The following is a 12,715-nucleotide window of genomic DNA, read 5'->3' on the forward strand; positions in this document are numbered from 1 at the left end:
CTCCAATTACAGGAGGTAGGTCTTTCAAACCCTATCATGGCCAGTTTTTAACCTTCCTTTTTTTTTTTTTTTTTTTTTTTTTTTAACAAAAAGATGTCTAGCAAACCCAATTTGAACATTCCTCTTACAAGGAACTCTGTATGCATATGAACTTTCCTAATGTATGTAGTTCCCTTCTGTAATTTTATAGCCTGTGCACCATCTGTGATTAGGAAATATTGAAATATCCCTTATTTGCTTTCTCTATACTGGCCTTCTTAACAAGAAATATTCTGATACTGAAGGGGTGAACCACAATCCTCCTAGTGGGCTATCTGGTGGGGTTTCCAATAGGTAAAATCTGTTCCACATTAACATGAGAACCAAAGTGACAGACGTTATATTGGGTTAATGGTTTATTCAAAACAACTTTAGCCACTTGTACAAAAGGTTCATGGAACAGATATTAGTTATGTCTGCCTGGATACAGTTAAAACCTCATCCCAAAATTTGATTAGGAAGTTTGTTGTCTCGTCTGGGCCTCTCTGCTCTCTAGGATGACAGCAAGGTCCCTGCTATTGTTATAAGTGAGGCTGCAGTGGATAACACCTCTTAGATAATTCCAGATCCTCCTATATAAGGTTATGTTCACAGCCAGGGAGTTTGAAGCATGGCTTAGTAGTTCTCTTTGATCAAACACTTATGGGCAGATGATCAAAAGCACAGCACTGTTCCAAAGAGCACGGGGCTTTATCACCCCTATGATCAGAGATAACTGCATGCAAATTTAAGCATGCAATTCTCTGATATTAGGGTAGAAGTACGGGAGGACCGAATCCTCCTGAATTTGTTCGACAGGTCTGGGCTGTCAAAACCTGTCAAACACAGGGGCTGGAGGTCCATGGGACCAGAGCCCAATTATCAACACCCCGAGCCAAGCAAAATGGGGGCTGGAGGTCCGGTGTACACAAGTTCGGGGGTGCTGGAGGTCTGGGGGGACTCCAGCCCCCTAACCCCCTCAGCACCCCCTCAGATGTCCCTGGTGGCCCAGTGGGTCATGAGTCAATCTCCCCCCCCCCCCCCACCTGGTGGTCTAGCGGCCCTTCCTCACCCCCCAACCTTCGGTTGGAGGAGGGAAGTGGCCTGTATCCTATTCCATAGGCGCCGCCTCGAAAATGGCGGCACCCAGCCCAGTGCACCCTGAGATGCGCTGGGCAGGGCTTCATGTGAAATGCACTGGGGTCAAGCCCATTGAGAGTAAGGAAAAGAGGCAGCGAAAGAGGGTCTCTTCCCCAACTGACAGAAGAATCACCTAGATGAGAAGTTGCAGTCTGCACCCAGGAGGAGGAAATGCAATGGTAGCTATGAATTTGTTGATGTCTTGATGTCAGCGAAAACGCACTCGAGGGCTCTGAATGCAACTAGCATTCAAATGCATGCTAAACAGGGCAACATATTCATCCCCAATGATCAGCGGCCAGCGCGCCAAAGATTGGGTCACTGGCCGTGGCAAACCCTACGCCAGATCCGAGCTGGCGTTAGGATTTGCAGATCATTGGGGAGGAATGGTGAGCCATGTCCAACATGCATTTGCATGCTGGCAGGCCCCCATTCCCCCCCCCCCCCCCAACAGCAAACCTGCCAGCGACAGGGGGCTGGAGGTAGTTGGGGCCTGGTGGTCCCATGGACCTCCAGCCCCTGTGTTTGACAGGTTTGGGCTTTTGACAGCCCAGACCTGTCAAACAAGTGCGGGAGGATTGTGCTGAGCGCATGCTCAGGTACAATTCTCCCACACTTCTACCCCATGATCAGAGATAATTGCGTGCTTAAATTTGCATGCAATTATCTCTGATCGGTGAGGTAAAGCCCCGCGCTGTTCCAGCACTATTTTAGAGCGCTGTTTGGAACAGCGTGGGGCTTTTGATCATCTGCTTGTGATGGCATTGTCTAACGGCTGCCTCAACATAAAAGTCAAGTTTGCAGCACAGACAAAAAGGTAGTGGTCCACCCAGGGGCAAAGCCAGACCTCGAGGTGGGGGCACATTTAGGTCCGCCGTCCCACCCTCCACCCCCCCCCCCCAGCACACAACTTGGCTGGCAGGGGGGGTCCCCAACCCCCACCAGCTGAAGCACCGCCACATATACCTTGGCTAGCGGAGGTCCCCAACCCCTGCCAGCTGAAGCACCACCGCCACACGTACCTTGGCTGGTGGGGGTCTCCAACCTCCACCGTTTGTCCAGCGCTGGTCTCCACTGTATTGCCGGCCCTGCTGTCTATTCCCCTCATGTCCTGCATGCAGCAAAAGGAGGGGAAGGGCAAGGCAGGCAATGTGGCAGAGACTAGTACTGGACAAATGCTTCAGCTGGTGGGGGGGGGGGGGGCAGAGGCCCGTGCCCCCCCCCCCAATAGCTACACCACTGGGCCCACAAAGTGGCAAAAAGTAACACTATTCACAAAAGTTGTGAATTCTGATATTCCAGAGCTTAAGAGAAGCTCCTTATCACCAAGCAGGCACATCAGATCTAATACTTAAGATAAACGTTCAAATATTTGAAAGGTATTAATCCGCAAACAAATCTTTTCCGGAGATGGGAAGGTGGTAGAATGAGAGGACATGAAATGAGATTGAAGGGGGGCAGACTCAAAAAAGATGTCGAAGTACTTTTTCACAGAGAGAGTGGTGGATGCTTGGAATGCCCTCCCGCGGGAGGTGGAGGAGAGGAAAACGGTAACGGAATTCAAACATGCGTGGGATAAACATAAAGGAATCCTGTGCAGAAGGAATGGATCCTCAGAAGCTTAGCCGAAATTGGGTGGCGAAGCCGGTGGGGGGAAGAGGGGTTTGGTGGTTGGGAAGCGAAGATAGTGGTGGGCAGACTTATACGGTCTGTGCCAGATCTGGTGGTGGGAGGCGGGACTGATGGTTGGGAGGCGGGGAATAGTGCTGGGCAGACTTATACGGTCTGTGCCAGAGCCAGTGGTGGGAGGCGGGGCAGACTTATACGGTCTGTGCCCTGAAAAAGACAGGTACAAATCAAGGTAAGGTATACACATGAGTTCATCTTGTTGGGCATACTGGATGGACCTTGTAGGTCTTTTTCTGCCGTCATCTACTATGTTAACATGTTGAATGCAACTTCTATATTGCACGTTCATAAAAATTGCAAGGATAAAAAACAGTTTGCACTAAATTCAAAATTATTTAATTTTTAAGCAAATTTACTTTTGTATTAATGTTCAGGCTTTATGAATACTAAATCAGAATGGAAATATGTCATAGCCCCCTTGCTCCTCAAAAGAGAAAACCTGCAAGCAAACAAATGTGCGTTATCTTACCATAAGGTACTCGTGCATTTCCATTCACTATGCCATCTGATCCACCAGCAGCTTCCATAACTGCACTGGTTAGAGGAACTGTACTTTCATCATTTGCTTTCACATCAGGCAGCTCCTTAAATGCAGAGGTCTCTTCACTATGTATTTTATCAACATTTTCCTCCAATATCCTTGATAATGTACCTTCTTTCTGTAATTTATCTGAAAAGATGGGAATTGAGGGGGTGGGGGGAGGGGGAATGAGAAACATTTAACTACTATTTTACCAGAAGTTAGGGATACCAAGACAGCTAAATTTTAAATACACACAAAAGGTGCCAGGCTGATGTCAACCTTTAAATATATGACCACAGGGGCAGCAGATCATCTTTTTGTTTGGGGAGAGAGGACACCAAAGCTCCTCCCCCAACCCCAGCATCTCCCCTTTCTTACTATTCCATAGCCCAGCATCAGCTCCCTACATCCTCCCCCCACCACCATGGTCTAGAGCATTTCTCTACTTCCTCCTTTCCCTCAACCACAAGAAGTATAGTTCGATGGAGTAGCCAAACTTGACACGAGGGGGCACTAGGAATATAGGTGTAAGTAGTGCTTGGTATACTCCTACATAATGCCTTAGCATGCACTTGATTACAGATTTCTAAGTAAGCAGTCTATCCTGCAACGAAGCCCATACATACTTATAGTAACTTTGTGCTCCTTTTACAAAGCCACAGCAGTGATTCCGAGCGCGGCACATACAACGAAGCCCATTCAATTCCTATGAACTTTGTTGCATTTGCCACGTGGGAATCATTACTACAGCTTTGTAAAAGGAACTCTTTGGAAACACTGACATTTTAAAATAAATTTGCATTATCTCATAACAAACTTTGCCATTGAGTCTGGTCAACATCTCAACACACATCACAGTGTCCTGCAAAATAATTACCACAATGGTACATATCCTTCAAACAGGGTACACATTTTTGAAGTAGCAGTTTAAATATGTAGCCTAAGAAACCTAATATAAAAAAATACCAACCCCTAACACTGAACACTGGACTATCAATCTGTTAATTTAAATATAATTTTGCATCCACAGAAATTCCCATAGCTCCTCTAAGAATGGAAACAAAGCAGAAAAAGGGCATTTCCCCAGGAACTTACATAAGAACATAAGTAATGCCACACTGGGAAAAGACCAAGGTCCATCGAGCCCAGCATCCTATCCACAACAGCGGCCAATCCAGGCCAAGGGCACCCGGCAAGCTTCCCAAATGTACAAACATTCTATACATGTTATTCCTGGAATTGTGGATTTTTCCCAAATCCATTTAAGTTGCAGTTTATGGACTTGTCCTTTAGGAAACCGTCTAACCCCTTTTTAAACTCTGCCAAGCTAACCGCCTTCACCACATTCTCCGGCAACGAATTCCAGAGTTTAATTATGCGCTGGGTGAAGAAACATTTTCTCCGATTTGTTTTAAAATTTACTACACTGTAGTTTCATCGCATGCACCCTAGTCCTAGTATTTTTGGAAAGCATGAACAGATGCTTCACATCCACCTGTTCCACTCCACTCATTATTTTATATGCCTCTATCATGTCTCCCCTCAGCCGTCTCTTCTCCAAACTGAAAAGCCCTAGCCTCCTTAGTCTTTCTTCTTGCCATACAAAAAAGTTGATTTTGGTGTAATCAACAAAAACAGTTCCTTTCCAGTCCCAAGCATATATCTATAATACAAAGCTTACAAAAATCACTCCGGACCTATACAGCTACCATAACACCACCAATTTACAGAAGTAACACAAGGACCCTACCTAAGATAATACAACAGCCCCACCAAGGGGCCAACACCTTTCCCCTAGCCAGCCCACCCGTACCCTCACCACCACAGGGCCAACACCTTTCCCCTAGCCAGCCCACCTGTACCCCCCATCACCACCATGGGGCCAACACCTTTCCCCTAGCTAGCCAGCCCACCCGTACCCCGCCCCACCACCACGGGGCCAACACCTTTCCCCTAGCCAGCCCACATGTACTCCCCCACCACCAAGGGGCCAACACCTTTCTCCTAGCCAGCCCACCCGTACCCTCACCACCACAGGGCCAACACCTTTCCCCTAGCCAGCCCACCTGTACCCCCCATCACCACCACGGGGCCAACACCTTTCCCCTAGCTAGCCAGCCCACCTGTACCCCCCATCACCACCACGGGGCCAACACCTTTCCCCTAGCTAGCCAGCCCACCCGTACCCCGCCCCACCACCACGGGGCCAACACCTTTCCCCTAGCCAGCCCACATGTACTCCCCCACCACCACGGGGCCAACACCTTTCCCCTAACCAGCCCACCTGTACACCCCACCACCACGGGGCAAACACCTTTCCCCTAACCAGCCCACCTGTACACCCCACCACAGGACCCGCCCCCTGCCCCTCCTCCCAAGGGGCCAGTACCTCTCATAACGAGCCAGGCCACACCCTGCCGCCACTGCCCCCCACCAGAGGGCCAACACCTTTCCCTAGCCAGCCCACCCATACCCCCCACCACAGGGCCAACACCTTTCCCCTAGCCAGCCCACCTGTATCCCACCACAGGGCCCACCTGTACCCCACCACAGGGCCAACACCTTTCCCCTAACCAGCCCACCTGTACACCCCACCACAGGACCCGCCCCCTGCCCCCCCCCCCCCCACGGGACCAGCACCTCTCTCCCAGCCAGTCTATCGCCCTCCCTCCCACAGGGCTAGCACTTCTCTCCCAGCCAGCCCAGCCTGCCCCCCCCCCAAAGGTCCAGCACCTCTCGCCCAGCCCAACCCTGCCTACCTCCCACAGGTCCAGCACCAGCTCCCCAGCCTAACCTACACACCTACGCAGGTCTAGCACCTCTTTCTCCAAGCCAGCCAGCCGCCCCCACCCTCCCACAGGTCCAGCATCTATCTCCCAGCAGGCCAGCCAACCCCCCACACGTCTAGCACATTCCTCCCATCAGCCAGCCACCGTACCCCCCCCCCCCCCCCCCACACACACACAGGTCCAGCACCTCTCCTCCAGCTGGCCAGCTGAGCCCTGCCCTCCCATAGACTCAGCACCTCTCTCCCAGCCAGCCCCATCCCTCACAGGGCCAGCACCTCTCTTCCCAGTCAGCCCTGCCCTCCCATAGATCCAGCACCTCTCTTCCCAGTCAGCCCTGCCCTCCCATAGATCCAGCACCTCTCTTCCCAGTCAGCCCTGCCCTCCCATAGATCCAGCACCTCTCTTCCCAGTCAGCCCTGCCCTCCCATAGATCCAGCACCTCCTCCCACAGGTCCAGCACCTCTCCCTTCCCTCCAGTCCCAGCCCCTTCAGTCCTCATCGCCACAGGTCCAGCACTTCTCTTCCTTCCCTCCAGTCCCCCCAGTACGGCATCTGTTTTCCCCTCCCTGCTTCTGTCACAGTGCTTCCATCTTAAAAGTAATGGCATGTGCTACCCAGCAGCACTTTACACAGAGGCAGACTCCAGGGTTCCCTCTGACACATCACACCCTAAAATGAAACAATCAGAGAGCAGGAAGTAGCAGAGGGAACCCCAGATTCGGTTCGTGTGCGACTAGCTGCCAAGTTGGAAGCACTGTGGAAGAAGCAGGGAATTAAAAACAAACATGCTAGACCCATGGGACAGGGATGGGGGTTGGAGTGGAGGAAAGGGAAGGAAGCCAGCTAGCCAGGGATGCCAATCATTGGTGGTCAGGGTGCACCATTCCTGAGTGGGCCTTGGCCCACCCGTGGCTATGTCCTGCAGGACACACATTACTACACATGGGTGACATCTGATGGAACCCGGCACAGACGCTAGTCAGCATTCTGGAAATTTCAAAAGCATTTGGCAGCCCCATACTGTACAGGCATGGGTGTTTTCCTGCCCAACTACTGCATGGGACTAGCAGCTAAAGTAAAAAGTTTACAGAATACAACTCCTAGGGAAAGTGGGAGGCTATGTGCTAATGTGTGTCCTGCTGTCCTCGAAGAACACCTGCAACAGGTGAGTAACTTCACTTTCCCTGAGTGAAAGCAGGACACCTACCACACGTGGGAATCCCTAGCTACCAGGATCAACAGGGACTTGCAACGGGCAAAGCCAATCAGCATCCAGTGAAACAAGCTTATATACATTCCTGCTGTGTAGGTGCAGACTGGAACTGAATAAAAATGGGTCTAGGAGAGTGAAGGTGGAGTCCAGACGCCAAACAAAATTCTTCACAACTGTCTGACCAAACCAACTCATGTCAGGAATCCTGTTCAAGGAGTAGCGAGATGTAATGTGTAGCCCACAGACCACATTGCAGCTTTGCAAATCTCTTCAATGGAGGCCGACCTCAAGTGGGCTACCAATGCAGCCACAGCTCTGACACTGGAAGGTCATGTCACAGCTCACAGTCAGTATAGCCTGGGCATAAGTAAAGGAGATGCAGTCTGCTAGCCAACTGGATCATGTATTATTTTATTAGGTTTGCTATACAGTCTCTCATCAAAGCAAATTAAAATGGTTTACAATAATAAAAACAAAATTAGAGGGTTCTAGTACTCTTGGCCCTCTTGAGAGCGGATTTGACCACACAGAATAGTGAGAAAGCTGTTGCTTCTTGAATGCAGGAGCCTTCTGGACTATGTATAGTGTCTACCTTCCTAGGTACTGGATACACAGACATACTGTGCTGCCTGAAAGATACTGTACACTGACACTGACACAGCTTCCTTGGGAGAGGTGTCAGTCAAGAATGTCTAACATCTCAACTATGGATTCATCCTCGAGCTCCAAATTAGATGGGACGGTATTAGTCATCTCCCTCACAAAAAAAGAGAGAGGCGAGCTCCTCTGAGGGAGAGATTTTCTCCTCACCTGGGGTCAGGAGGGATTTGATGGTATACCAAGGGATCCCTCCTCCAAGAGTTCCTCTGGTTCCATGCTTGCAAAAAGGGAAGGCACACAAGAAAAAGGCTACGCTGAGGAAAGCTACAAAGAAACGCAACTGCTTTGCTCTGTGGAAAGGAACAGACAGCTGGTCCCACACGATTGAGTCAGGTGGAAAGGCAGAAAGGCACCCATGCGTGCCAGTACAGGGCTGTCAAAAGGCTTCTTAAAGTTTCCAGAATGCTAGGTAGTGTCCATGGGCTTATCACCAACACAGCAATTTAGTAAATATTCAACTTCATTCAATTTAAGTTGCTTCTACCTTAAATCCTACCTGGTTTAGTTTTGCTGAGTTTCACTGTTAAATATCTTGGTCAGTACTTTGATTATATTGTAATACAAGTTTCAAAAGTTTATAGCACTGCACACATTTCATATATATATATATATATATATATATATATATATATATATATATATATATATATATATATATATATATATATATATATATATATATATATAAAAAAAAAAAGACTTACTTGCAATTTTCTTTTTCATCCATGGACATACAAAAAACCAAACTATTGCAGCAAATAAAACAGCTACACCTATTGACACTAGTGCAGTTGCCCATACAGGAAGATCACCCAGTCCCAGCACTGTAATAATAATAAAAAAAAGGCAACTTTATTAGGTACATCTTGAAAGCTCAGATAAATACAGATAAAACATTTACAAAGATAAAATTTAGGACTTAGTAAAAATCCATTTGCGTGATGCACCTGATAGCTGGAGAAGATTTTCATTAAGCTACAACTGTCATTAAGGACAAAATAAAGCACTATACTCTCATGAATTTAGTCCAGCGAGTTATTATGGAAGAAAATAAACAGTCTAGATTTGAGGAAAATCAAGTGGTACAACAGTGCAACAAAGTTCCACAAGAGTACATATCCGTATAAAAGCATCAAGACAGAAGAACTGTTCATAAGCGTTGACTTCAGTAGAACAAGCCACAGATGGGTCATGTACTCAATTGTACTAACACAGCACCTTAATACTGCCTACGGCAGGAAAGCAAGGGAGCTTAATTCTGCTGTCTTGGAAGAACACCTGTTAGGCAGACAAACAGGTGACAATGCATGGCACTGGTATAGATCATGCCCAGAGCTCAGAATTAGCTTGGACCAATGCGAGTCCCAAATTCTCGCTGCCTTTAAGCATAATTGAAGGAACCCTGAACTTCCTTGTGTGTTTATGTAACATTGCTCCCAACTGTCTATTTGAACCAGACGTGATCAGCCTCAGAAAAGATAAGAACACAAAGAGAAAAACATTGCCCTGAACTACAGATGACTGATAAGTGGCATCATGGCTGGTGATTCCCTGATCAAGTTGATTGCTTAGGTGAACTTCCCAGCCATGTGGCTGGTATGCATCAGTGCTCTTGAGTTAAAGGGAAGCCACTTGAGCAGACTGGCCATGGTAATCTACCAGTGTAGCATGCTGTTAAATACTTGGGTAAGCTGAAAAAGTTGAGAACACATTTTGGCCGATGAAGGCACCACACTAAAGAGGACAAATGGGGAGAAGGTAGGGGGAAACGTGTTACTCTTGAACTTTTACTTGTAGATAAAGAGGATGAGGCAGTGGTGTTCTTGTAAATGTTTAACAGGCTCTCTTCTCCCCCACAAAAAGCAATATATATGTAGGTAACTATTGTACGTTTTATTGGTATAAAGGTAGTGGAGCAACCAATTTACAAATATTAAAATATAAAATATTCTTTACTGTAAATTCCATATGGCCATGCAACCCCAAGAACCCTTACCCTACTGAACTCCCCTCCCTTCCTATAAGCCCACTCGACTGTTTCCACTCAATAAAATAACACAACGGACGTACAGATCAGTAGGACCAAAAGGAGTACAAAACAAGTAAACTCATTAACAACACAGTTTATACCAAACTGTTTAACCACCCTTAGGTTTTGCCTTTGGGTTTAACAAGCAATACCATGTACATGTAAGGTCTAGATAAATGAATTTAAACATATGCCCTAATTATGTAATACTTGGTAGCAATAATAAGTGATGGAATATTCACATAGCAAGCAGCCAACAGATTTAATTTCCACTGAAAATAATTAACTTTGCATGAACATAAATGTCATTCAACTCCAACTGTTCTATTGCTGCTTTCCCTTAGCCATCATTATTCCCAGGACTCATCTATATACAAACACACATCTGGGAGACAAAGATTAACCCCCCACCCCACAAAAAACCCATGCCTTTTACAACCAGACTTGAAGAAATAAATAAATATATACCACAGAACTGGAAAATGTTGGCACATTTAGACTGACTCTGGACTTCTGCATGAAGATAGAGATTGAATGAGGGCAAAGCTATCTTTTAAATAGTACTAACAAACAATATTAAGTGCTTTTCTCTAATATACCACTGCATTCCAACAAAACAAAAGAAGCAAGCTCCTACAAGCCATCTTTCTCTTTTGATCTAGGGACAAGAAAAAAAAAAAAAGATTTTAAATGTTCCCAGGTTTCAACCTCATTCATATTTAATGTGGGATATAAATGTCATAAGTAAATAAATAGATAGATGTTGAGAACCCGATTCTTATAACATGATCTGTTTTAATGGCCCTTTACCAGGGGAAAAAAAGATCTCTGCACAAATATAATACATGCTATAACCAGCCTCTCTAAATGACACACTGATTTATAACAAATTACTATATCTATGAAAAGTTATTCCATTACTATACTTCCTCTGACCTCTATGTACATCTGTATGCTTCAAAAGCTGGCATGTTTGAAAATATAAGTGAGATTGAATTAAAATGCTACCAACAATAAAGAACAACGTGGATGCAGCACCGGATTCTTATAAACATATCTGTTTTAGTGACCCTTTCCCAAGAGAAAAAAAATCTCTGCACAAATATAACCAGTGCTTTTTTTTGTAGAAAAAAAAGGTGCTGGTACTCATTATGGGCGGGGTCACCACATATGGCTCCACCTCTATGATAGCCACACCCCTTACACCAGCCATGGCGCATATAAACAGACATCATTGAAAATATTATACTAGTATAGGAGAAAAAATGTGATTTTTTTTTTCATTATACATCATTTCTGTAAGCTGTTACAGCTTCAGTATACCCAGTGCAAAATAAGAAAGCAGATGTAATTTCTCAAATTGGACATATTCCAAACACAAATGAAAATAAAATGAATTTTTTCTACCTTTGTTGTCTGGTGACTGTTTTTCTATCCATATTGGTCCCAGTCTCTGATTCTGCTGCTCTCTATCTGTTCTCTTAACTCCGTTTCCAGGGCTTCCTTTCCATTCATTTCTTTACTTTCCTCCTTTCTTCTTCATTTCTTGCCCTACATCCATAAGTAAAAGCTGTGTCGTCCTCCGTGGAATTGACTGGAGGAGGTATAATGTGGATCCAGCTTTTGCCTATTTTCTCCATCCACGTGCAGTTTTTCTCCTCTTCCCTTTCCCTCATCTTCATCCATGTGCATCTTTTTTCTTTCCTCCCCACCATCCATGTCCAGCACTTCTCCTCTCTCCTCCCCTCCATCCATGTCCAATATTTCTCCTTTCTTTCCTCCCCTGTATTCATATAAAGCAATAATTCTCTCTCCCCTCTCCTCCCCTCCCATGTCCAGCGATTCTCCTCTCTCCCCTTCCCTCTCATCCATGTCCAATGATTCTCCTCTCCCCTGATCTCCCCTTCCATCCATGTCCAGTGAATCTCTCTCCCCTGCACTCCCATCCATATCCAGCGATTCTCCTCGCCCCCCCTACCCTCCCCTATCGATTCTTCTTTCCCCAGCCCGTCCTCCATCTCCACTGCTTGCCTGCTATGAAGCAATAAAGAAAGGCTTCCAGCATCGGACTCAACAGCGCAAACGGTGCAGGCAGTGATTGAGAGAGGCTGGCAGCGTCGGAGCTTCCCTCTGCAAGTCCCGCCTACTTTGTTTCAACTTCCTCTTTCCGCATAAGCGGGACTCACAGAGGGAAGCTCCGACGCTGCCAGCCTCTCTCAATCGCTACCTGCACCGTTCACGCTGCCGAGTCCTAGAAAAACAGTAAGTAGGGGAGTGACCAAGTGAAAGAAAGGGTGCAGGACTCGCCGGGGGGAAAAAAGGTGCCGGTACGCCATACCGGTACATACCGGCACAAAAAAGCCCTGAATATAACACATGCAAGGGGGTGTCCCTATAACCAGTCCCTCCGAGTGACACATCTACGATTTATAACAAATTACTACTCCATAAAAAGTTACTCCATTATTATACTTCCTCTGACCTCTATGTACATCCGTATGCTGCACAATCTGGCATGTTTGAAAATAAGTGAGATTAAATTAAAATGCTACCAACAATAAAGAACAACATGGATGCAGCAGCTCATAAGTTTGCTTGCTTTTGTTTTGAGTTAACAGCAAAGACATTTGTGCGGGAAGGGGAAACAGACTAAT

General features: G+C 46.5%; 1 protein-coding gene across 3 annotated transcripts in view; it reads right to left on the bottom strand.

The window, feature by feature from the left end:
* The window catches only part of SLC20A2 (solute carrier family 20 member 2), a 192,639-nt gene that overhangs the window by 55,503 nt on the left and 124,421 nt on the right, over nucleotides 1-12,715 (bottom strand). For all 3 annotated transcript variants that reach the window (XM_030194536.1, XM_030194534.1, XM_030194535.1), the window contains exons 6-7: nucleotides 8,737-8,856; nucleotides 3,317-3,517 (exon numbers count right to left, since the gene is read on the bottom strand). In XM_030194536.1, the coding sequence (XP_030050396.1) occupies nucleotides 3,317-3,517; nucleotides 8,737-8,856 (321 nt within the window). The remainder of the gene's footprint in view (nucleotides 1-3,316; nucleotides 3,518-8,736; nucleotides 8,857-12,715) is intronic.

The sequence above is a fragment of the Microcaecilia unicolor genome, chromosome 2 (genome assembly GCF_901765095.1).
Source record: "Microcaecilia unicolor chromosome 2, aMicUni1.1, whole genome shotgun sequence".
Lineage (NCBI taxonomy): Eukaryota > Metazoa > Chordata > Amphibia > Gymnophiona > Siphonopidae > Microcaecilia > Microcaecilia unicolor.